This window comes from Nerophis ophidion, linkage group LG14 (assembly GCF_033978795.1).
Source record: "Nerophis ophidion isolate RoL-2023_Sa linkage group LG14, RoL_Noph_v1.0, whole genome shotgun sequence".
Taxonomy (NCBI): Eukaryota; Metazoa; Chordata; class Actinopteri; order Syngnathiformes; family Syngnathidae; genus Nerophis; species Nerophis ophidion.
Genome location: NC_084624.1, coordinates 30,593,735 through 30,621,269, shown reverse-complemented (window position 1 = coordinate 30,621,269; position 27,535 = coordinate 30,593,735). Strand labels below are relative to the sequence as shown.

General features: G+C 37.3%; 1 protein-coding gene and 1 long non-coding RNA gene across 2 annotated transcripts; one reads left to right on the top strand and one right to left on the bottom strand.

Moving 5' to 3' along the window:
* Positions 1 to 12,340: 12,340 nt before the first annotated feature.
* LOC133568435 (uncharacterized) lies at positions 12,341 to 16,220 on the bottom strand. Its single transcript, XR_009809607.1, has 3 exons — positions 16,000 to 16,220; positions 13,426 to 13,488; positions 12,341 to 13,320 (listed from the first exon to the last, which is right to left on the bottom strand). It is a non-coding gene; the product is annotated as an uncharacterized LOC133568435 (long non-coding RNA).
* Positions 16,221 to 16,322: 102 nt separating this feature from the next.
* On the top strand, positions 16,323 to 23,140 carry LOC133568434 (glutamine synthetase). Its single transcript, XM_061920353.1, has 7 exons — positions 16,323 to 16,488; positions 17,069 to 17,258; positions 17,322 to 17,483; positions 19,067 to 19,213; positions 19,279 to 19,406; positions 19,472 to 19,671; positions 22,122 to 23,140. Exons 2-7 carry the CDS (start codon positions 17,093 to 17,095, stop codon positions 22,432 to 22,434), a joined length of 1,116 nt encoding a protein of 371 aa, XP_061776337.1. The 5' UTR covers positions 16,323 to 16,488; positions 17,069 to 17,092; the 3' UTR covers positions 22,435 to 23,140.
* Positions 23,141 to 27,535: the final 4,395 nt, after the last annotated feature.

Genomic DNA, 27,535 nt, shown 5'->3' with positions numbered 1-27,535 from the left:
AAAGTTGGACAACTAACTATTTAATGACACGTTTCTTATATATAGGACTCCTGCTGAACAAAGATGTTACCGTTATGCTAAAAACATGCTAAACGCAAAAGGAAAGGCTAAAATTCTGCTTCAAGTTCAATTTGTCATTACGCAGATAACCACAAATTTTGGCACATGTTTTGGCATTTATCTGGAAAAATTGTAATCCATAAAAGCAAAACAGAAGAAAATCCAATTTTATGCCAATATTTTAAAGAAAATCAACACCTTTTTTGTTTGTTTAAAAATCTGCCATATGAAATAAAAATTAAAAAAAAAATTTGATTTGCGTTTCAAAATTAGAAATAGAATGAACGGAAGGTACACGGACCGTCCGTGTACCTTCCGTTCATCCGATTTCGAATTCTTAAATGCAAATCAAAACATTAATTTTGGCCCATTTTTTCTATTTTTATTTCTGAAACAAAAGTTGGACGACTATTTAATGAGACTTTTTTTCAAAACGACAATAGGACTCCTGCTGAACAAAACTGTTACCTTTATGCTAAAAATATGCTAAATGCGAAGGAAAAGCTAAAATACTGCTTTCGGTTCAATTACTATCACACACAAATTTGCATTTTGGATGAACATGAATTGGAATTTTGTGTTTATCGGGGGGGGGGGGGGGGGGGGGGAACACAAAAGGAAAACAGCACAAAATTAAATTAAAATTTTGGCTTTAAGTAAAATAGTGAACATACTACAAACATTTATAGACAACTTGTCTTTTATTAGTAAGTAACCAAACAAAGGCTCCTAATTTGTCTGCTGACGTATGCAGTAACATATTGTGTCATTTATCATTCTATTATTTTGTCTAAATTATGAGGGACAAGCTGTAAAAATTGATTATTAATCCACTTGTTCATTTACTGTTAATATCTGCTTATATCCTGTTTCAACGTGTTCTATCTACACTTCTGTTAAAATGTAATTATCACTTATTCTTCTGTTGTTTGAATACTTTACATTAGTTTTGGATGATTACAACAAATGTATGTATCGAGGCGATATCAAGTAGTTACAGGGTCATACATTGGTCAAAACTTAAGTTCTCATGTGTCAAGGAACATAATATGATTTTATATATATTTTTTTTTTAAGTATTCTGTGACAATAAAAAATATTGATGTAATCATAGTGGTATTGACTAGATACGCTCTTGTACTTGGTATCAGAGTGGATGTTAGGTGTAGATCCACCCATGGCATTTGTTTACATTGTGACGCCGATGAGCAATTGTATTCTCCTACGGTGCGTAGTGAAGCATGTTTAGCTATTCCTCGTCCTGCAGGGATGATACTTGTAAGAAACTTATTTTGTCGCCATGGAGGTGAGGATTAGTGATTTAGAAGAAGCTAGAACACTGCCGTCATAGCTTCACCTTTATCGTTAGTTTTTAAGCCGAAAGGCGTCTATTCTCCATTTCTGTCTACACATTGTGTCTGCTTGTATGTAAGTACTCTGTGATTATGCGCTGCCGAACATGCTCCCCTGCTCGAAAAACGCACCATCATGCTGTAAAAAAAAATATATATATATATATATATATATATATATATAATTATATATATATATATATATATATATATATATATATATATATATATATATATATATATATATATACGGCGGACCACTACTTTTCAAACAGACTATAGTACCATTTTTGATTCATTAGTGCCGCGATACTATACTAATACTTGTATACCGTACAATCCTAATGTTTACACAATAAAAAGTGTATTCAGAAAGACTAAACTTCTACAAAGTGAGTGTTTTGGCTATTACTTAGTAATGGAAAAACAACATGCATGTTGCCTTTAACACCAGAAAGTAATGAATAAAGTTTTCCCAAAATGCTTTTGGTCAAAAATGTTCTTGTTTTGACACACAACAAGCCAAATAAAATAAAGGCTATAAATGTCATGAGCAGTAGACAACCTATTTGAATTCAAGAGGGCATGACAAACACAAATGGAGCAAAATAAATGTATTTTTATAAAGTCTGCCACTTACAATATTCACTTCTGTTTTTTGTTTTTTTTAAACCAGAAATGTTTTTGTCTCTATTCAATCTGCAGCCCCCTCCTGGTGTGTGCTACCTAGTTAAAGCCAGCAGGGTGTGAAATGGTATTTGGAAATAAATGAAAGTGACTATGAAACAGTGGAGTTGGAAGATATTGCCGTGTCAAGATGACAGACAAGGGCTGGAATGGAAGGGAGAAAAAAAAAGTTATTACCACAAAGAAGAGTGAGGAGGCTGGATTAAATGTAAGCCATGATGGCTCACACAGCTCCCTCCGCCTCTCGCATGGCGGCGGGGGAAATGATGGAGACCCAAAAATTACACAACAATCCTGAGTGCAATAGCATGCCTTTATTTTTACATGTGAAAAATCCATCTTATTGCACTGCTACGGTGCCAATAAGTGTTATGGTGGGGCCTTTGCTTATTGACGCCCCATATGAAAGTGCTTTAAAAGGAAGCCTTTGGGAAGACACATTCCCTCAAAGCTCGTCTACGCTTGATTTACAGCCTAACTGATGAGTCACAGAGGACACAATGGACATTGAACGAGTGACAACTTTTGTTGTTAGCCTTATTCATTTTTTGGAAGTTGTCGTGTTTCTGTGTGCGCGTGGGTGCGAAGGTCACAATGATGATGTATGTATGGAAAGGGATCATTCTGGAGTTGGTGTAAGCCAGGGGTCGGCAACCCAAAATGTTGAAAGAGCCATATTGCACCAAAAATACAAAAACAAAATCTGCCTGGACCCGCAAAAAATTAAAAGCCTTATATAATGAATGCAACGCATGATGTAAGTGTCTATATTAGCTATATTAACCTACTATCAAAGGCTGAAGCAAATCTTTGTTGACAGAAATGTATTGTTTAAATTTTTATTGTCCACATTTTGCAACATTGAAATAATTAGTAAAATGAAGGCTTCTCAAAGGATGAGATAACTTCCGAAAATTACTGGCTCAGAATGGCCAAAGGTATAGATGTGTGTCCAAGTTTAAGGAAATGGCATGCCAGTAACATTTGCTGTGGTCTGGGACAACATGGCACACAAACAACTATGTGAAATGCAGCCAATATTACATACAGATAATGTGTCATGAGACATGCAAATATAAATTAAATACACAGAGGGCATAAGTAAAGGAAATTAAATGAGCTCAAATATACTTACAAACGAGGCATAATGATGCAATATGTACATACAGGTAGCCTAAATAGCATGTTAGCAACGATTAGCTCGCGGTCATGCACTGACCAAATTTGCCTGATTAGTACTCCAACAAGTTAATACTATCAATAAAGCTCAACTTTGTGCATTCATGCACAGCATAAAACATTTGGTGGACAAAATAAGACAAAGAAGGAGTGGCATAAAACACTCTCTTTCTGAGGCAGCATCAAAGAAAGTTGTATAAGTAAACTAACTACGATGAGTTCAACGATCGCTGAAATTAGTAGGACAAAACGGTGCTTGGCAAATACTCTCATTAGTGAAGCATGTATAACAAACAGTGGAATTTCTAACAATTAGGAATGTTTGTGTCATGTTTGTTCTTCCACAGAAAATATATTAAAACAAAAAAATTGTTTTTTTTCTTCATCTTTTTACATTCTCACACATCTCTGAAAGAAGTTCCCGGAAGCCACTAGGGCGGCGCTAAAGATGTGGCTCAAAAACCGTGGGTTGCTGACCCCTGTGTAACCATTAAAAAGCATTTGTTGTGGAGCTAAGTTAGCAACGTACACATAGATTTGGGACCAGTGCAACGCTAGGAGTGTAGTGTGGGGTATATGGGTACAAATACATTTGGACCACCACAATAGATTTGGAGATACCTGTTCACCCTCGCTCAAAAACACATTATAACGCACATATGTAACAAGCTTGCGTGCGCATAATAACCTGGCGTACAATTTTCCTACTCACTCTAAGTGATAAGTGGCCATTTCCCCACTTATCGGAGATCTGAGAACAGCAGAACGTTCTTCAAAGCTTCGAAGCGCTCCCGGTTTTCACAAAAAGTCGATATCTCTATAATATTTACCCAGAATCAGACTTCCTTCGGCATGAAGTTTTTCAAAAAAATCGTACATAAAATGTTGTCATTGTGTAATGATGGAAGGCAGGGTTGTACGGTATAACAGTATAAATGAATCATATTCGGTACTATACCGCCTCTAAAAAGTACTGGTCCCCGACCCCCTTTTTTTTTAGCGGGCATGACGTCACTTCGTCACGTCATGACATTGCTGGTTTTACGCGCAGAGGAGCATATTCGGCAACGCACAATCACGGAGTACTTACAAGCAGACACAGTGAGTGGACAGAAAAGGGAAAATGGACGCATTTTGGCTTAAAAACTAATGATAAAGGTGAAGTTATAACACTGAAACGCCCTCAGGAAGAGATGCTTTAAAACATGGCTAGCTAGCTAGCGGCTAACGTCCAGCCACAGTCTGCAGTGTTTTAGCTACTTCTAAATCAGTAATCCTCGCCTTCATTGCGAGGATAAATATAAAGTAAGTTTCTTACAAGTATCATCCCTGCAGGACGAGGAATAGCTAAACATGCTTCACTACACACCGTAGCTCACTGGCGTCACAATGTAAACAAATGCCACGGGTGGATCTACACCTGACATCCACTGTAATGATACCAAGCACAAGAGTGTATCTCGTTGATACTACGGTACTGTGATTGCATCAATATTTGTTTAGCATCACAAAATCTTTTTTTTTTTTAAATGTATATTATGTTTATAAACTCAGGAAATATGTCCTGGGACACATTAAATTATGACCAACTTATGATCCTGTAACTATTTGGTATCGGATCGATACCCAAATTTGTGGTCTCATCTAAAACTATTGTAAAGTATCTAAACAAAAGAATAATAAGTGTTTATTACATTTCAACAGAAGTGTAGATAGAACATGTTAAAAAAGAAAGTAAGCAGCTATTAACAGTAAATGAACAAGTTGATTAATAATTCATTTTCTACCGCTTGTCCCTCATTCTTTTGACAAAATAATAGAATGATAAATGTCACAATACGTTACTGCATATGTCAGCAGACAAATTAGGAGTCTTTGTTTACTTACTAATAAAAGAAAAGTTGTCTCGTATGTTTAATATTTTATTTAAGGACAAAATTGCAATAAGAAACAAGATTAATGTATCTTGAGATATTTTTGTTAAAATAAAGCCTATTAGGCAATTTTTGTGGTCCCCTTTATTTAGAAAAGTATCAAAATACATTTTGGTACTGGTACCAAAATATTGGTATCGGGACAACCCTAGTGGAAGGTGCATCTAATTATATGAAGTCCTGGGAAGTCACGTGACACACAACATTGACAGACAGCATGGCCATTCATCCATCTTCTGCTTATATCAGGTTTGGCAGCCTAAGCTTTGAAGCTTGAAGCTCCATTACGAAATTCATGTTTTTCTCAATATGCGCTAATGTCAAACAAGTATGCTAACGGTTAAGATGTGCTATTGCGCTTGAGATGTATCAAGACAGATGTCAACGTGGAAATGTGCGCTGCCTCACGCCAACTCCAGAGCTGCCATCCGCACATTTCTATAAGCTGTGGATTCTTTGGCGACACACAAGAGGCTATCGTTCAGGCTCTCCTAATATCGAATTCATATATTGTGAAAGGGATTGAAGCCAGGGTGCAAAATTCACGTTACCGCCAATGCGTGTAATGATTCATAGTCCTATACAGTACCGGTCAAAAGTTTGGATACACCTTCTCATTCACAACACAACTGATGGTCCCAACCCCATTGATAAAGCAGGAAATTCCACTAATCAACCCTAATAAGGCACACCTGCGAAGTAAAAACCATTTCGGTTGACTACCACTTGAAGCTCATCCAGAGAATGCCAAGAGTGTGCAAAGCAGTCATCATAGCAAAGGGTGGCTATTTTGAAGAAACTAGAATATAAAACATGTTTTCAGTTACTTCACATTTTTTTGTTAAGTACATAACTCCACATGTGTTCATTCATAGTTTTGATGCCTTCAGTGACAATCTACAATGTAAATAGTCATGAAAATAAAGAACACGCATTGAATGAGAAGGTGTCCAAACTTTTGGCCTGCACTGTATATATGTGGGGGGAAAAAAGAGTAGTGACAAATCTAGTGAAATGGCTTTTCGGGGGACATGCACGTGAAATCACTGCCACCACCATTTGAAAAAAAAGTGACAACATAAAGTTAATTCGCATTTCCAAACCTTTTTTTTTTTATTGTTGTTATTTAGTCCCTTTTTGCAAATGTTTATTATGCAAATTCAATGATCATACGTTTTATAATATTTGTTGAAGAATTACCTACTGGTATTTTGCAGGTTATTTAGCGTCATTTTCAGCAGCTTGTATGACAGAGTATGAAGTACAAAGTAGTTTTATGGGTTTTTAGCATTTCATTCCCTTTCTCTACCAAAAAGCAACCAAACCGTTACCTCAAAACTGATGGCATATCGTTTTAATCCAATGTAAGAATAAAATTGAACTATATTATACAATAAATAGGTAAAACAACTGTGGCATGTGACTGCTAGATGTTTAGCTGAACCCTTTTTGGTCCCCTTCTGTACAGTTTTTAAAAAATGGGGTGGAAGGGTGTATGTACCTGTCATTTCACAGCTGAAAGAATAAAGTAATTGCCCAAAAGCTTAATTTCATCATAAAACTGTGCCTAAAATATATTGTCTTGGTCCCCTGCCTGTCACTTTATCTTAAAAGGCTTTTTAATCATTAAACTAGACAAGCCAGTTCATTATACATAGCACACAACTGACATGTCATAAGTGGGTAATGTTGATGATGACCTTATAGATACAGAAAAACATCAGTTAAAAGATTTTTCAACAGTTAGAAGATTTTTCATTCAAATTTAAGGCTCACTGATGTTTGACCAAAAATAGATTGTTTACTATATTTTTGTTTTGTTCCAACATGAACAGTGTAAGGAAAATCCAAGATGAGTGGCTGCTGCTCTCTGGTGGTACTTTTGGGATGGTGTACTGTATTATTATCTGTATTATTATTATTATTATCTGTAATTTCTGTATGATCGGTATTAGCCATATTTTACCATATTTTTGTTCCAACATGAACAGTGTGAGGAAAATCCAAGATAAGTGGCTGCTGTCCTCTGGTGGTACTTTTGGAGTGGTGTACTGTATTAGTATCTGTATTATTATTATTATTATTATCTGTATTATTATCTGTTTTTTCCATATTTTACCATATTTTTGTTTTATGTCCAACATGAACAGTGCTGGCGGGGAAAATCCAAGATAAGTGGCTGCTGTCCTGTGGTGGTACTTTTGGGGTGGTGTACTGTATTATTATCTGTATTATTATTATCTGTAATTTTTGTATTATCTGTATTAGCCATATTTTACCATATTTTTGTTCCAACATGAACAGTGTGAGGAAAATCCAAGATGAGTGGCTGCTGTCCTTTGGTGGTACTTTTGGAGTGGTGTACTGTATTATTATCTGCATTATTATTATCTGTATAAATATCTGTTTTTTCCATATTTTACCATATTTTTGTTTTGTTCCAACATGAACAGTGTGAGGAAAATCCAAGATGAGTGGCTGCTGCTCTCTGGTGGTACTTTTAGGGTGGTGTACTGTATTATTATCTGTATTATTATTATTATCTGTAATTTCTGTATGATCTGTATTAGCCTTATTTTACCATATTTTTGTTCCAACATGAACAGTGTGAGGAAAATCCAAGATAAGTGGCTGCTGTCCTCTGGTGGTACTTTTAGAGTGGTGTACTGTATTAGTATCTGTATTATTATTATCTGTATTATTATCTGTTTTTTCCATGTTACCATATTTTTGTTTTGTTCCAACATGAACAGTGCTGGCGGGGAAAATCCAAGTTGAGTGGCTGCTGTCCTCTGGTGGTACTTTTGGGGTAGTGTACTGTATTATTATCTGTATTATTATTAGTAGTATCTGTAATTTTTGTATTATCTGTATTAGCCATATTTTACCATATTTTTGTTCCAACATGAACAATGTGAGGAAAATCCAAGATGAGTGGCTGCTGCCCTCTGGTGGTATTTTTGGAGTGGTGTACTGTATTATTATCTGCATTATTATTATCTGTATTAATATCTGTCTCATCCATATTTTACCATATTTTTGTTTTGTTCCAACATGAACAGTGCTGGCGAGGAAAATCCAAGATAAGTGGCTACTGTCCTGTGGTGGTACTTTTGGGGTGGTGTACTGTATTATTATTATTATTATTATTATTATTATTATTATTATCTGTAATTTCGGTAGTATCTGTATTAGCCATATTTTACCATATTTTTGTTCCAACATGAACAATGTGAGGAAAATCCAAGATGAGTGGCTGCTGTCCTCTAGTGGTACTTTTCGAGTGGTGTACTGTATTATGATCTGCATCATTATTATCTGTATTATCTATATTAGTATCTGTTTTATCCATATTTTACCATATTTTTGTTTTTTTTCCAACATGAACAGTGCTGGCGGGGAAAATCCAAGATTGGTGGCTGCTGTCCTCTGGTGGTACTTTTGGGGTGGTGTACTGTATTGTTATCTGCATTATCTGTATTAGTATTGGTATTATTATTATCTGTGTTATCTGTATTAATATCTGTATTATCCATATTTTTGTTTTGTTCCAACATGAACAATGCTGGCGGGGAAAATCCAAGATTAGTGGCTGCTGCCCTCTGGTGGTCCTTTTGGGGTGGGTTCTGTATTATTATCTGTATTATTATTATTATATGTATTATTAACTGTATTATCCGTCTTATTTTCTGTATTATCCATATTTTACCATATTTTTGCTTTGTTCCAACATGAACAGTGCTGGCTGGGAAAATCCAAGATGAGTGGCTGCTGCCCTCTGGTGGTACTTTTGGGGTGGTGTACTGTATTATATGCCTGACGTCATGGCCATGTGATCGTCGTACGTCCAAGCAATTGTTATTAACCTATGTCATAGACAAGCTCATCACAGCATGACAAGTTGTGATGTAGTAAGTACATACCCTGTCTCAGACCTCCATCATTTCCAATTCACTTTTGCCACACATTTCAGTGGTGATCATCGTCTGTTTTTATGTCAAAGTCTGATACAGTGGTTTTATAAATGACTTTGGGTGAAAAATCAAAAGAAAGGGCCTCCTCAAATAAGAATGCATTAATTTGAGAGGGGAAAACAATGTAATGTAAGACAGAGCAGCACGTGTCTTTAATTACTCCAGAAAACAAATCAGCGCTTCACAGGACTGGTGAGGCTCACTGGGTTGTGCCCTCAAGCACAGCGTGGCAATGAAAAAAAAAGTGGGATGTAATTTCATCTTTCACCTGGGACATAAAGTGAGGGTAGGTAATAAAGAAAATGTCCACTTGTGGAACAAATAACCTGGGAATTTTAATGAGCAGAGTCGTATTTTACCATCTAAGGGCGCTAAGACCACCATCAGACTGTCGCACAAAGTAGCTTGCAATTAGCGCATTAACTAAACAATACACTGACTGAACAGTGACAGTTTAGACTTAAAACATTTTGTCGTTGAAATAAAAGTGCAAATGCATCATACTGTAATTAATTACTAGTCACTCATGGAGAGTGCTTGAGCCAGGGTCTATGTACAGTATAGGTTAAAAGCTTGGACACACCTTCTCCTCATTCAATGCGTTTTCTTTATTTTCATGACTATTTACATGGTCGATTGTCACTGAAGACATCAAAACTATGAATGAACACATGAGGAGTTATGTATTTAACAAAAAAATGTGAAACAACCGAAAACATGTTTTGTATTCTAGTTTCTTCAAAATAGCCACCCCTTGCTCTGATTACTGTTCTGCACACTCTTGGCATTCTCTCGATGAGCTTCAAGCAAACCTGTGAAGTGAAAACCACTTCAGGTGACTACCTCTTGAAGCTCATCGAGAAAATGCCGGGACTGTGCGAAAAACCAATTGGAGCAAAGCGTGGCTATTTGAAGAAACTAGAATATAAAACATGTTTTTAGTTATTTCACATTTTTTTGTTAAGTACATAACTCCACGTGTTCATTTATAGTTTAGATCAGTGGTCCCCAACCACTGGGCCGCGGCCCGATTGGTACCAGGCCGCAGAATAATTTTTTATTCATTTTTATTTAAAAAAAAAAAAATATATATATATATATATTTTTTTTATTTATAAAATTAACATAAAAAACACAATATACACATACAATTAGTGCACCAACCACAAAAACCTCCCTTTTTCATGACAAAAACATCCCTTTTTCATGACAAAGAAAAAAAAAAAAAAAAAGGATCCCCCCCACCCCCGGGCCGCCGGTACAAATTATTAAGCGTTGACCGGTCCGTGGATACAAAAAGGTTGGGGACCACTGGTTTAGATGCCTTCAGTGACAATCTAAAATGTTTTAGACAAAAACATGTTTGGAAAGTATAATATACTGTAATATTTGTTGCAATATTGGATACTATCAAAGTTGGAAAGGTATGCAATTTCAAGCAGTGCATATATTTTTTCTGTCAAAATTAAAACATTGTATTATTCTGAGTGAGAAAATATTCAGTACTTTATTGACACAGGTGTTTGCGGGCCAGATAAAATGATTTTGGAATCACTATGGACTGGACTTTCACAATATCATGTTAGACCTGCTCAACATCCATTGATTTCGCTCTCCCCGGGCGGATGGGGGATATGACACCTGTGCTGTATGGGGTGTACAGTATATGATTGAGACTTTTCATCTAATTGTATTAATTTTTTATGATTTTAATTGAAACTTTAGTTTCCACACTATGGGAATATAAAGAATATTATGGCAAATACATTATATTTATAGCTTGACCCTTATATCCAATTATTATTTTCTACATTCTTACTTAAAAAAAGATTGTTCAAATAACGTGATTTTTTTTATTGGTCAATTAGTATTTTGTAGGCGGAACTCACACGTAAAAAGTGGCATTAAAAATATATCCTGAAAATTTTGGGCCATTTTCATTATTTTAGAATGAAAGTTGTTCAAAATTGTATTTATTGTTTTCCCACCCCTCAGAGTGAGAGGTGGATCAACATGACAGAAATAGATAAAACTCGGTGCTGTGAAATTATTACGTTTGAAAATCAGACCAGTAACACTTTTGAATTTGGATTTAACATGATTATTACAACTTTTGAATGTGGATTAATCATATTTATTCACAGGTTATTGTTTAAAACATTTTAATTCATTGAAAAAAGACCCTGGTTATTCGGACACAAATGCAATTATTTTGTCAGAATGTCATCCAAGCACACGTTTTAAATGTTTTACCTGAATACTCGTCATTTATTTGTTCAAACCAAATCATCGAAATTCCAGTCAGGTGGTATTTTGTGAAATTTGCCAGCAATCACAGCACTCAGTCTTGCTGTATTGCATGCATTGACCTAATCACTGACTGTAATAAAACTCAGGCCGTCTGTTTAAGGTAAAGAACAGTTACAGTCAAAATGAACTGTATGACTGCTCTGCACGCATACAACAGCTTCACGATGATAGCGCTATGTGTCACATCCAGTTTAACGACTATAACAAAATGAAAAATCGTCTTACACTAAGATCATGCTTTGTCAAAGATATTTTGTCATGTAATCTGTGATATTTTTACTTAAATAAATGTTTTCTAGCATAAAGTGTATATTCTTTTATAACCTGGTCTGATTGATAGTTCTCAATTAAAGAATGTTCAACAGGCTGAATTTTACATGTTATTAATAAATAGAGACGGTTTAGTCATTGCCATGCATTAATATGAATACCATTACATTTTCACAACATGTAATGTACATAATATCATAAGCATAAGCATTACATTACCAAACATCTTTGACAATCAAACCATGATTGTAACGATCCACATTTTGTGATGTTAATGCATGAAACTAGTATCTTAGAATGGAAGTGTACCTCCTTTTCTAAATTCAAGTGCTCCTACAGCAGGAATAAAAATTCTGTGTTCCTGTAAAATATCAAATCTGGCAAGACATCAACGCACTGCAGGGATTTTTTTTTATGTCATTAAAAACATGTTTTAATGACATAAAAAAAAACAACATAACACAAATATAATTTTTGTGTTGAGCTGTTTAGAAAAGCATAATGTTTAAAAAATAGATAAAAAATTGCATTAAAGCAAGCAGTTATGTTAATTAAAAACTTGAAAATGATCTGTTTCTGGTACACTTATTGATGTTGGCAAAAATGTATGTCATGCGAATAGTCATAACTAATTTTGAGTTAACTGAACAACTGCAATGAATCCCAATTAAGTATTTTATGGTTTAACAGCCCTAATGCAGTACATGATGAAAGCGATATTTTTTGTGATTAATCACATAAGTAACTCGATATTTTTGAGAGCCCTAATAAAACATATTTAATATGCTTATTTTTGTTGTGTTTAAGTTAAAATGTAATGTTTTTAGTACCTACTTCCTAAATTAAATGAATAAACAAAAACAAAAACAACAAGGGCACAGGAGCCTCCACCTATACCCCTTTTCACGGAAAACTACCCCAGTTTGCCCTTCTTTCTCGTCGCCCTCCTGTTTAAAGGTTTTCCTGTATTTTAACTTCAGAGCCACAGCAATCTGTGAGGACAATAGGTATTCCCACCCCCGCCGGAATTTTTTTTCTTGCCTGGTGTGGGGACTGGGGAATTTCCATTACATGTATTTGCCGGAAAATGTACCTTGTTTCTTCAAATGCGATTGTTGACACGTACTGGAGGCTTTTTATGATCGACAAGAGGATATTTTCCCTTATTTTCTGGGAAATGTACCCTTATTTTCCATGCAAATGTTGACAGGTACAGCTGAAAACCCTTATGTATAGCTACATGTATAATATTGACAAAATGTAGATGCATCATTTTGCACACGTAACCATTTGGGCAAAAATACAGTAAAATATGATAAAATAGCAGGATCAATTAATATTTGTATTACAATTTGTAAGTGTACTCCAGCACTTTCAGGTGTAATTTCTAGCTACAACATATGCATACTGTAAAAATAAAAATGCTCTTTAACTCAAATTGCAATAAGTAATTCTGGGACAAACTACTGACCTCTGTGTGAGGCGCTTTTTAAACGTGTGGGAGTCCTCATTGTCATTGTGTCCAAAAGGGGGAGCTGTATACCAACATATTGTCTGCAAAAAAACGCCATAAAAGAAGAAGGTCAGTTTAAATTAGCTGGGAAAGATGCAGGGATATGAATTACAAATGTGAAAGGGGAGATCAACAGTGTAATTAACCTTCGTCAGCATGTTAAAGGGGGTGGTTTTCATAGCAACATAAAGAGGTCAGCTCATCTGGAACTACAAAAAACACGGGATGAACAAAGACACACCACAAAAATTTCTGCTGAAGTGTCATGTAAGGATTCTAGGTCAGTACAATTTGAGCTCAGAGACTCCAAAAAATCCACACGGGAAGGTCGTCCAATTTCCTACCTAATTACTGAAAGGCCATTTTAATCCTATACATTGCGGAGGCTGTCCTTGGTATGCTGGCATACCTTTAGGTCAGCAGCTTCAGAAAAAATATGAAAAACATTATTAGAACCTGCTAAATTTCAACATTCTTAGTTCCTATATGGTTTTTAGAATAAGTGGGGTCTGTGGTTAGCAGGAAATTCACAAAGTATGCCCCAAAAAAGCGTATTTTAGGGAAACTGGAGACCCTAGACGTGATATATTCTGGGGTGCCAAACCACTTGCTTTAGTTTCTATTTAATATATAACATACAAACTGAGCATTTTAGTGAAATGAAGGCAGATGTTCTGCCTCATAGTCAGGCTTTTAAGGTTTGACATGCATTCTAGGCTAATTGGAGACTAAACATTGTCCGTAGGTGGGAATATCATTCCTAATAGTGCTAGTTGGAACCAAAAGTCAGCTAGGATAGGTCCCTAGCTGCCCTGATAGGGCGATAAGCGTTGCAGAAAATGGATGGGTTTTGTGCAGGTGTCGATAATGTTGGGGGTGATAGCAATCGGGGCCTTTATCGTGGTCACCAGAGCATTAGTCAAAGGGGACTTTTGATTATATAACTTGTATTAATAACCATAAATACTAGTTGGGAGTTACTGCAATAAATGACTATGCTGCAAAACTGCACTAAATAAATGGATGCCTTTTGTACAGGTGTCGCTAATGTCGGAGGTGATAGCAATCGGGGCCTTCATCATGGTCACAAAAGCATTACTTAAATGGGACTTCTGATTATATAACTTGTATTAATAACCACAAAGAATAGTTGGGAGTTACTGCAATAAACGACTATGCTGCAAAACTGCAGTAAATAAGTGGATGCCTTTTGTGCAGGTGTCGATAATGTTGGAGGTGATAGCAATCAGGCCTTCATCGTGGTCGCCAGAGCATTTCTCAAAGGGGACTTTTGATTATACACCTTGTATTAATAACCATAAATAATAGTTGGGAGTTGCTGCAAAACGGCACTAAATAAATGGATGCCTTTTGTGCAGGTGTCACTAATGTTGGAGCTGATAGCAATCAGGGCCTTCATCGTGGTCACCAGAGCATTTCTCAAAGGGGACTTTTGATTGTATAACTTGTATTAATAACCATAAAGAATAGTTGGGAGTCACTGCAATAAACGACGATGCTGCAAAACTGCACTAAATAAATGGATGCCTTTTATGCAGGTGTCGCTAATGTTGGAGGTGATAGAAATCAGGGCCTTCATCGTGGTCACCAGGGCATTACTCAAAGGGGACTTTTGATTATATAACTTGTATTAATAACCATAAAGAATGGTTGGGAGTTGCTGCAAAACTGTACTAAATAAATGGATGCCTTTTGTGCAGGTGTCGCTAATGTTGGAGGTGATAGCAATCAGGGCCTTCATCGTGGTCACCAGAGCATTGCTCAAAGGGGACTTTTGATTATATAACTTGTATTAATAACCATAAAGAATAGTTGGGAGTTACTGCAATAAACGACTATGCTGCAAAACTGCACTAAATAAATGGATGCCCTTTGTGCAGATGTTGCTAATGTTGGAGGTGATAGCAATCAGGGCCTTCATCGTGGTCACAAGAGCATTACTTAAATGGGACTTCTGATTATATAACTTGTATTAATAACCACAAAGAATAGTTGGGAGTTACTGCAATAAACGACTATGCTGCAAAACTGCAATAAATAAATGGATGCCTTTTGTGCAGGTGTCGCTAATGTTGGAGGTGATAGCAATCAGGCCGTCATCGTGGTCACCAGAGCATTTCTCAAAGGGGACTTTTGATTATATAACTTGTATTAATAACCATAAAGAATAATTGGGAGTTGCTGCAAAACTGCACTAAATAAATGGATGCCTTTTGTGCAGGTGTCGCTAATGTTGGAGGTGATAGCAATCAGGGCCTTTATGGTGTTCGCCATACCATTCCTCAAAGGGGACTTTTGATTATATACGTTGTATTAATAACCATAAAGAATAGTTGGGAGTTGGTGCAAAACTGCACTAAATAAATGGATGCCTTTTGTGCAGGTGACGCAAATGTTGGAGGTGATAGCAATCAGGCCGTCATTGTGGTCACCAGAGCATTTGTCAAAGGGGACTTTTGATTATATAACTTGTATTAATAACCATAAAGAATAGTTGGGAGTCACTGCAAGAAACGACGATGCTGCAAAACTGCACTAAATATGTGCATGTCTTGGATAGTTAGCATGTGTGCTCTCTCCCACATGCAACATATAAGTTCCACATGATCTGCTCACATGAAAACCACCAAGTGGGGGCGGGGGGTGTCATGGTGAAATTACATAACCTCTCCCATTCAAACCAGTACAAGTGCAGTTACCGGGTTCGACCACTTGATGGCGTCTTAAACCCAGAAGTCTTGCCGAGCGGTTCTGTCCCCGTCGAGGTGGATATTGGGTTTCCCGTCCAGCACCTTTACACCGCCGTTTTCTTCAAAGACGAGACAAAAAAAAAGCGGTCGATTCATCTTATTTGGGAGTGTGTTAGTGTGAGAAGGGGACAAGAGGGAGTCTGCGTGAGAGGAAGAGGAAGAGGAACACGGTGCTACCACGAGGCAAAACCGTTCCAAAACTGGGCGGGACTTTGGTGGATATTGACCAATGAGCGACCTGCCTGAGCTGTCACTCACAGCAGCCTTAGCGCTTTGGACCAATCAGAAACGGCCAGATCTAAAACACTTCCTTATAAATGAGGTGGTTCTTGGCGCTTCAGTACCGGAGAATGTTAGAGGTACTAACGGTTCAACACAAGACGGCATATTGGACCCGACAGTCCTTTAGTTTTTATTTCAATTTTCCCGTCTCGCCAGGTAATATATCCACTTTATTTTCCATTTTTGGTCATTTTTCTCGACATGTTCATTTTTCAAACTACGGCACCAGTATTGTAATTTTTAAACTTTCGTACGAACATTTTTTCTAAATTTTGTATTTTATTCTGCATCATGGTTTATTCCATTCCAGTGTTCGGGATTAGTAACGTTTTTGAGACTGGTTATCAAGTTGGATGACGTCGAGGAAGCTAATGCAGTATGGATGACGTAATATTTCTTCACTCGTGTAGTAACCATGGTTACAGCTAGATTCAGTCAACAGGATGTAAATAGGACTTTTTCGTTGTTTTTGTAGCCGATCTTCAACCATTTAGGCGCGAGCCTCGATAAAATACAAATAGCCATTATATTATGAATGAGGCGTTCATAAATCATAAAATGTACCAGACAATGATTCGATTTATCCATTAATTGACACATTTTAATCATTTCCAGTGTCCTTACGAGCTGATAATGTCTTGTTTTTCTGGAAAACGGGAACAATGGTGGCTTTTTTTGTTTTTTTGCGCCCCCTAGAGGCACTTATTCTCACCTACTATCCTCATCTTGTGCACAGGTGTGTTATAGTAGGAAATAAAAGATGGCCGTGTCCTCAAGCGCAAGCTTGAGCAAAGTCATCAAGCAGCAGTACTTGGAGCTCCCCCAGGGAGATAAAGTCCAGGCCATGTACATCTGGGTTGACGGAACTGGCGAGGGGCTGCGGTGTAAAACCAGGACCTTGGATTTTAATCCCAAAAGCGTTGAAGGTAAGTCGGAAAATAATCGGAGATTGTCTGTCAATTTGATACAATAACATCTGTGTGATTTAGAACTACCTGAATGGAACTTTGACGGGTCCAGCACTTACCAAGCTGAAGGCTCCAACAGCGACATGTATCTCATCCCTGCTGCCATGTTCCGCGACCCCTTCCGCAAAGATCCGAACAAGCTGGTCCTCTGTGAAGTGCTCAAGTACAACCGCATGCCTGCAGGTATGACGACGAACCACAGAAATTGCTTGTTTTATCTTTTGAAGCAACTTTTTTCACAATAGTTTAAGTGTAGTTCCCTCAAAAGTTCCAAAATAGTACAAATGTTTAATTTAACCAATTAATGTCATTTATTTAGGAAGATATCAATGTTTTACCAATCTGAAGTAAACACATTCCAAACTAGACTGATGATTATGATGCGGCTTGCAATGCACATATATGTGCATACAATTATTTCACTTGATGTGAAAAGTTTAAATCTTTTTGATACATTATTTTTTTATATATATATATATATATATATATATATATATATATATATATATATATATATATATATATATATCAGACACATTGGATCAGATAAGTTTTAACATCTGTTATGCATAAAATATATCAAAAGATTAAAACTTTTCATATATATAAAAAAACGTATTTTTCGGAGTATAAGTCACACCTGCCGAAAATGCATAATAAAGAAGGGAAAAAACATATAAAATCGCACTGGAGTATAAGTCGCATTTTTGGGGGAAATAAATATACTTCATAAAACCCAACACCAACAATAGACATTTGAAAGGCAATTTGAAATAAAGAATAGTGAACAGGCTGAATTAGTGTACGCTATAGGACGCACAAATAACCAACTGAGAACGTGCCTGGTATGTTAACGTAACATATTATGGTAAGAGTCATTCAAATAACTATAACCTATAGAACATACTATATGTTTGCCAAACAATCTGTCACTCCTAATCGCTGAATCCCATTTAATCTTATTGTGTTAATAATTTCACACATAAGTCGCTCCTGAGTATAAGTCCCAGCCCTGGCCAAACTATGGAAAAAAACTGCGACTTATAGTCCGAAAAAAAAATACTATATATATATATATATATATATATATATATATATATATATATATATATATATATATATATATATATATATATATATATATATATATATATATATATATATATATATATATATATATATATATATATATATATATATATATATATATATATATATATATATATATATATATATATATATATATATATATATATATATATATATATATATATATATATATATATATATATATATATATATACCTGAAGAAAACATTTTAGCCTTGTGTTGTTGGTAAAGTACATGAAAATTCTATTTCATTTGTGGTTGTTGCTTAAATTTCATTTTACAACATAATGGCCCTGTGCCACACTTTGGAAATGAGATCTACACAATACGGGGCCAGCTGACCTCACAGTGACCTCTTCCCGGCCTAAAGCAGATGGTCAGACAGATGTCACGTCTCTGGCCTGCATGTGTGAACAAGTAGGGCCTTGATGTTTGTTTTAGAGTAGCATGCTCCTCATTAGGAGGGTGGATGCTCAGACAATCGCGCCAACCGCACACCTTCACACGCACACTGCTGCAGGCCTCCAGAGGGAAAACTGAGACGTTTGTGCACAGTATTAATGCTGTGTTGCTCACGTGGAGGAGAAATAAGCGTGACTGATTTGCAACAGAAGTCCTTATTGTCAGTGTAACATGCTTGACTTGTTTTTGTGCAGAAACCAACCTCCGAATCACTTGCAGTAAGGTGATGAAAATGGTAGAGGACCAAGTTCCCTGGTTTGGAATGGAGCAGGAGTATACCATCCTGGGCACGGATGGGCACCCCTTTGGCTGGCCCTCTAATGGATTCCCGGGGCCTCAAGGTGAGACCCTAGCTAGTTATATATGAATGTAACAAAAATATGATGTGTAATTTGATTCTTCTAAGGCCCATACTACTGTGGCGTGGGAGCAGACAAAGCCTATGGAAGAGATATCGTGGAAGCCCATTATAGAGCTTGCCTTTATGCTGGGGTTCAGATTTGTGGCACTAATGCAGAAGTGATGCCTGCTCAGGTAAGAATAGTTGTCTTCACACTGCGAGTTCATGTTTTGAGTTAATCTTGGTGGTCCGCTTGCAGTGGGAGTTCCAGGTTGGCCCATGCGAAGGGATCAACATGGGCGATCACCTGTGGGTGGCGCGCTTCATCCTGCACCGTGTCTGCGAAGACTTTGGCGTCATCGCCTCCTTTGACCCCAAGCCCATCCCTGGCAACTGGAACGGTGCCGGCTGCCACACAAACTTTAGCACCAAGGAGATGAGAGAAGAAGGTGGACTAAAGTGAGTTGAAAGAAATAAAGGATCTATTACTCTATAGGATATAACTGCATAGCAGGGGAGACATTCAAATAGGTTTATTTTCACCTGTACCAAAAAAGGAGTAGTAATATGTAGTTAATTCAACCCATATTAGCAGTTTATAATATAAAAGGTGTACAGTACAGTAACTGACCTATATTTAGAATTCTAGTTGTACTACACCAGGAAACTGGGGGGGGAGCCTTTGGAATGTTACGCTGTTATGCTCATTATGATTAAATACTATAATCTGTTTGTATTGGATTATATCATGTGTTGCTATTTAACAAATAGTTTACAAGGCATTCTGTGTGAAAATAAGCTACTGTAAAAGGATTTGAGTGCATGAGAAAGTGAAAACCTATCTACTTGAGCAACTTGCACAACACAGAACCAACAAAGCCAAATGCAAACTACTTAGGAAATAATACAACTGATGTTTTTATTATAAACTGTACAGTCCATCGATTTTTTTTTTTTAACCGCTTGTCCCTCTCGAGATTAATCCCGTTTATTGCTTTTAATTGTTTCCGGACATGACTACGATTTAATTTCCGCAAAGTAGGAATCATTACCGTATTTTTCGGACTATAAGTCGCTCCGGAAGATACGTTGCACCAGCCGAAAATGCACAATAAAGAAGGAAAAAATTATATATACGTCGCAGTGGAGTATAAGTCACATTTTTGGGGGGAAATTTATTTGATAAAACCCAACACCAAATACAGACATTTGAAAGGAAATTTAAAATAAATAAAGAATAGTGAACAGGCTGAATAAGTATACGCCTTATGACGCACAAATAACCAACTAAGAAGGTTCCTGGTATGTTAACGCAACACATCATGGCAAGAGTCATTCAAATAACTATAACACATACGTTTACCAAACAATCTGTTAGTCCGGATCGCTAAAGCCGATGAATTCTTCTTTCTCGGTGTCGCCTCTGGTATGCGCCCCGCTAGCGTCCTTTCTTTCTGTTGTTCGATTGCTGTTCTCTGCAGCATATTTCACTACGTCTAGCTTGTAATCTTCAGTATATGATTTCCTTTTCGGTGCCATTTTAGTTCAGTCCTTTTCAGTTTTCATAAGTTTCCGCCAATTTTGATGTGATCCAATTTAATAGCGCCGGCAGTAACATTTAGCAGTTAGCATATCATGACCCACATTGCACTTCTGCCATGACCCGCCCCCGCCAAATTCTTATTGGTTGGCGTGTGAGTGATGATTGCGGACGTTTTCTTCGTCGCGAACGATATAAATATTTGATATTTTACGGTAATGTGTTAATTTCACACAAGTCGCACCCACGGCCAAACTATGAAAAAAAAAAAAAACGTCGACCTATAGTCCGAAAAATACGGTATTTCATTTTTATTTATTTTTTTCCAGATTTGCTTTTCATATTCATTTTTCAACAATATGAGAGCCCTTTTTAGACATGAAATAACATACTTTAGTCTCCTTTACACTCTTAATCCATTATAGCAGTGGTTCTCAACCTTTTTTCAGTGATGTACCCTGTGTGAAAAATGTTTTAATTAAAGTACCCCCTAATCCGAGCAAAGCAATTTTGGTTGAAAAAAAAGATAAGGCAGTAAAATACAGCACTGTCATCAGTTTCTGATTTATTAAACTGTATAACAGTGCAAAATATTGCTCATTTGTAGTGGTCTTTCATGAGCTATTTGGAAAAAAAGATATAAAAATAACTAGAAACAAGTTGAAAAATAAACAAGTGATTCAATTATAATAAAGATTTCTACACATAGAAGTAATCATCAACTTAAAGTGCCCTCTTTGGGGATTGTAATAGAGATCCATCTGGATTCATGAACTTAATTCTAAACATTTTTTTTTCACAAAAAAAGTAATCTTTAACATCAATATTTATGGAACATGTCCACAAAAAGTCATGCTGTCAACACTGAATATTGCATTGCTGCATTTATTTTCACACTTTATGAACTTACATTCATATTTTGTTGAAGTATTATTCAATAAATATATTTAATAAATATTTTTTTAATTGTTTCAATTTTTAGAATATTTAAAAAAAATCTCATGTACCCCTTGGCATACCTTAAAGTACCCCCAGGGGTACATGTACCCCCATTGGAGAACCACTGCATTATAGTAATGCTGCCTGAAGCTGAGCCAATTAGTGGCCACAATATTAAACAGCATGGTCTGATTGGTTTGGCCAATACTATATTTTTAGTTAATTTAGCTGTTTGTATGTTTGACAATGTCTAATTCAGGAGAAAAATGGTGTAGAATATGCTTTAAAAAAAGTGCAGTGTTTGTATCTCAACAAAGTAAAAATGTTCAATGCATGTAAAGTATATTTGCAAATCAATTACTAGCTTATTGTGACCAGCTGTGTTTGTACAAGTCGTCGTCACTGAACTCCTTTTCTGTCTTCCTCCCAGAGCCATTGAGGACTCCATTGAGAAGCTGGGCAGGAGGCACAGCTACCACATCCGTGCCTACGACCCCAAAGGTGGCCTGGACAACGCCCGCCGCCTCACGGGCCACCACGAAACCTCCAACATCAACGAGTTTTCAGCGGGCGTGGCCAACCGCGGCGCCAGCATCCGCATCCCCCGCAACGTGGGCCAGGAGAAGAAAGGCTACTTCGAGGACCGCCGCCCATCGGCCAACTGCGACCCGTACGGCGTCACTGAGGCGCTCATACGCACCTGTTTGCTGAGCGAGGAGGGCGAGGAGCCCGCGGATTACTGAAGACGCGAGTCTTGGATTGACGCGCCCCCCCACTCACCCCACTTAAATTGATCTTTTCTTTTAACTAGTACTGTATTTTATCCCTTCACTCCTCCCCTCCTCCCCATTGAGATGCGTTAACCTGCATTTTTAAATGGCTTCAAGTTGGCTGGTCGACTTAAAACGGTTAAGTCATGTATTTTTGTAGTTCCCCTCGGGTCATGGCAGGGTACCTTCCCCTCGTCTTTAGAAGGGATTGGCTTTTGTAACTGTTTTCGAGCCATGTCTGACACCCACCCCTCTTTGTCCCTTCCCCCCTTATTTGTTTCCTTTGGTGACTAAATGAACTAAAGCACATGGACAGTGAGGCATAGAGCTGCTAAGGCTAGGCAGCATGTACAACTTAATCGTTAGTTCATGTATCGCTAATTGACCATGTTGACCTGCCTTTTTCCAACCACCCCGGTTACTAACTCTTTGATTTTTATGAAGTGTATTTTTAAATGGCAACGTTTGTCTTCAGACACACTGGGTCAACCGTGTTGGTACGCTAAATGTAGATGTCTATGATGTTCAAATGTGGTGGATCTGTCCATAATGCCATTTGTAGATTTTCCTCAAGGAGTTTTATCCTTTTTGTTAATGCACCCAATTTGGTAACCTGTCATGTTTACTGGACCTGGGTTTTTTTTTCTCTTGATACATTTAAAACTTATTTTTATCACAACATTGCTGTGTTGTCTCTTGACTGGTAGACGTAATTGGTTAAAGATAGTAAAGTATTTTTTGAAAAACAAAGACAGCTCTCCCTTTGCGTCACACTTGGACCCGGATCAGCTGACTCAGCTCATTATGATATCCGTACACAACGCCTGCGTGACGGCTCAGCAGTGCACACATCCCAAACTTTTATTCTGTTTGTCAGGTTGGAAGTGTTAAGTCAACAAAAGGGGCTCTCTCTAGTTGTGCGCAAGCTGCTCAAACAGCAGCTTAAGTTTTTAAAAAGGCATCAAATGTTCCAAGTTTAAGTCTACTGACCAAATACAAAGCCTTACTTCATTCAACCTACGCTATTTTCAACCGCCAAACCTGAATGTTAAAAATGTAGGAGAGTTTTGCTTGAATAGACTTCAAGGGAATATTGCTGTTGACAGTAACAATGACCAACCCAGGCGACTATCACTTGTACCATTGCGGGCAACTGTAAATTGGGTTTTTGTGGCTAAATTCGGGCAAAGGCAGACTACAACTTGGTCATTAGTAATAAATGTAAACCAAAGTGCTCCTATTGCTATTCAAAGATCCTGTATGTAATCTTGACTCATCCTCACGTGTCTCATATCTACACAATTAAGACCTGTGTAACACAGGTGTCAAATACATACATTTGTGGAGACTATTAGGCTCTTGCCTTTCTATTTACTGGCCGGAAGTGACTGGCATTTTCTTGCTCTTGTTTACTCTTCGGGAGCTTGGCAAGAGCATACTAGTCACTTCCGGCTACTGGCACAAAACTACAGCTGATTGGACTGTGGCGGTCACGTGACTAGGAAGTGTGCAAAGAGTAAATCGAAAGGCAAGAGCCTAATAGTCTCCACAAATGTATGTATGTATTTGACACCTGCTACCACTGATGGGTTGCCCACCAGTTGGGGAATCTATAGGCCACTGCGGTTTTTAAGGACCTACTGCAAACAAAGCTATTTAAATATCCTCTACCGTTTTTAAGAATCTACTGTATTAACACGAGTCACAAGGCAATGATCCTTAATGACAGGTGTGCTATGCGGTTTTTAGGAATATTTTCCAAAAGCAAACTAGTCAAAGATCCCCAATACAACAGCCATATTCTACTATCAGTGATCTACTGCTATAAGGTAGTCAAAGATTCTCAATTTGACGGAAGCACGAAATTGTATTTTTGTGGCTAAATTCGGGCGGAAGGCAGACTAAAACTTGGTCATCTGTAATAAATGTAAACTGAAGCACTCCTAACGCGAGTCAAAGATCTTCTATGTAATCTTCTAGTTAAGACCTGCTACCACTGTTGGGTTGACCACCAGTTGGGGAATCACTGCCCTATAAGACGGGCACTGTGCGGTTTTTAAAGACCTACTGCAAACAAAGCTATTTAAATATCCTCTACCGTTTTTAGGAATCCACCGTATTAACACGAGGCAGAAGGCAAAGATCCTTAATGACAGGTGTGCTTGGCTGTTTTTAGGAATATGTTCCAAAAACAAACAAGTCTAAGATCCCCAATATGACAGGCATATTCTACTAACAGGGATCTACTGCTATAAGGTAGTCAAAGATTCTCAATTTGATGGAAGCACTAAATTGTATTTTTGTGACTAAAACTTGGTCATCTGTAATAAATGTAAACCGAAGCACTCCTAATGCGAGTCAAAGATCCTCTATGTAATCTTGACTTATCCTCAAGCGTCTCATCTCTACCTAGACCTGCTACCACTGTTGGGTTGACCACCAGTTAGGGAATTACTGCCCTATATGACAAGTGCACTGTGTGGTTTATAAGGACCTACTACAAACATAGCTATTTAAAATATCCTCTGCTGTTTTTAGTATTTGACTGTATTAACCCCGGGTCAGAAGGCAAAAATCCTTAATGACAGGTGTGCTATGCTGTTTTTAGGAATATGATCCAAAAACATACCAGTCCAAGATCCTCAATATGAGAGGCATATTCTATCTGGGATCTACTATAAGGTAATCACATATTCTCAATATGACAGAAGCGTGGCTGTTTTTAGTAATCTAATTCCTGATCATGAGTAATTTGTATAAGATCCTCATTATGACAGGCACATTATACTGTTGTTAGTGACCTGCCAAAAACAAATCAAAAATCCTCTGTGTAGCAATGGGTTTGCTGCTGGTTTTTTTTAGAACTTACTGACCAAAAACAAGTCAAAGATCCTCTACGTGAGAGGAGCATTCTGCTGTTTTCAAGGACTTACTGACAATAAAACACGTCGAACATCCTCTTTGTGACACAAGTAATGTGCTGTTTTTAGGAATGTGCTCATGCAAAGGATAGCCAAAGATCCTCACATTACAGACACAAATCTGTCAAAAATCTATTTAAAGATCCTTTATAGTCCAGAAGCGCTTTGCTGTTTTTAGGAATCTACTGTATATACCCGATTCGGGTGTTAAATATCCCTAATATGATATATGTGCTGTGCTGTTTTTAGGAATACACTGCACAAAAATAGTGTAATATCCTCAATATGTCAGACACATTCTGCTGTTAGGGACCTGCCCCAAAAAATCCTCCGTAGCAATGGGTTTGCTGCTGTAATTTTTTAGAACTTACTGTCCAAAAACAAGTCAAAGATCCTCTACGCGAGAGGAGCACTCTGCTGTTTTCAAAGACCTACTGACAAAAAAAACAAACACGTCGAACATCCTCGTTGTGACACAAGTAATGTGCTGCAAAAAATAGCCAAAGATTCTCACATGACAGACATAAAGCCGTTTTAAGCACAAACTATCAAACATCTAGATAATGATCATTTTTACTCCAGGAGCGCTTTGCTGTTTTGAGAAATCTACTGTATACACACGATTCAGGTGTTAAATATCCCCAACAGGATAGATGTGCTATGCTATTTTTAGGACTATGCTGAAAAAAAAAAAGTCTAATATCCTCAATATGTCAAGCACATTCTGCTGTTAGAGACCTTCCCAAAAAATCCTCAATAGCAATGAGTTTGCTGCTGTTTTTTTTTTTAGAACTTACTGACCAAAAACAAGTCAAAGATCTTCTATGTGAGAGGAGCAGTCTGCTGTTTTTAAGGACCCACTGACAAAAACACACGTCGAAAAAATCCTCTAAGTGACACAAGTACTGTGCTGTTTTTAGGAATGTGCTGCAAAAAATAGCCAAAGATTCTCACATGACAGACATAAAGCTGAGTCAGATGTAAATTATCCCTAATATGATAGATGTGCCAGGCTATTTTTATGAATATGCGGCAATAAAAACTTGTCTAAGATCCTCAATATGACAAGCGCATTCCACCGTTATTTAGGAATCTGCTGCAAAAAAAGCCAGTCACAAGACCTTTATAATAGAGGAGCATGGCAGTTTTTAGGGCTTTACTGGCAATACCAAGACAGAAAACTTTATATAGCATGAGTATCTATGGTTTTTCAGGATTTACGGCATAAAACACAAGTTAAAGATCCTCTTTATGACAGAAGACCTCTGTTTGTTTGAACATGGAGGGCTTACTTGTTTTTAGCAATGTACCGCAAAAAAAAACTTGTTAAAGATCCTTATATGACCGGCCCACTGCTGTATTTAAGTACCTACTGCCGGACACAGAAGTCAAAGCTCCTCTGTGTGACAGGCGTGCTTTTTAGAAATCTACTGCAAACACGCGAATCAGAAGTCTAAGATCCTTATTAGGATAGGTGTGCTCTACGTTTTTAGGAATAGGCTGCAGAAAAGACCGTCAAAGATCTTTTTCATCTTTTTATGGACTTACTGCCAACAACGCAATTCCAAAACCATCCATATAGCAGGAGTCTTGGGCTGTTCTTAAGGACCTACTGACAAAAACACAAACCAAACAGGAGTACGCTGCCGGTTTTATGAATGCGTTGCAAAAAAACGAGTCAAAGATCCTCGTATGACAGACACCTTGCAGTTTTTTAGAACCTACTGTAAAAACGTTAGATTTCAAAGATTCTTACGATGATAAGTGTGTTCTGCTGTTTTTTTTTTTCAGGAATATCAGCTTGTCTAAGACCCTCAATATGACAGGCAGGGATCTACTGCAAAACATCTTGTCAAAGATACCTTTATATTATAAGTTTTCTCTTGTTTTCAAGGACCTACTGCCACAAACACGAGCCAAAGCTCCTCTGTGTGACAGGAGCACTTTGCACATTTTAAAAATCTACTGCAAACACGCAAATCAGAAGTCTAAGATCATTATGATATGTGTGCTCTGCTTTTTTAGAAATATGCTGCAGAAAAGACAGTCAAAGGTCATTTGCTCTTTTTATGGACTTACTGCCAACAACACAAAAACCCCTCCATCAAGCAAGAGTCTCTGTGATGAGATGGCGACTTGTCAAGGGTGTACGC

Bases quoted from the DNA above. Each gene is read 5' to 3' on its own strand.
- LOC133568434 (XM_061920353.1), top strand. From the start codon at position 17,093: ATGGCCGTGTCCTCAAGCGCAAGCTTGAGCAAAGTCATCAAGCAGCAG. The intron at 17,484-19,066 runs GTATGACGACGA...GTTTTTGTGCAG, and splicing joins GTACAACCGCATGCCTGCAG to AAACCAACCTCCGAATCACT. The intron at 19,407-19,471 runs GTAAGAATAGTT...GTCCGCTTGCAG, and splicing joins CAGAAGTGATGCCTGCTCAG to TGGGAGTTCCAGGTTGGCCC.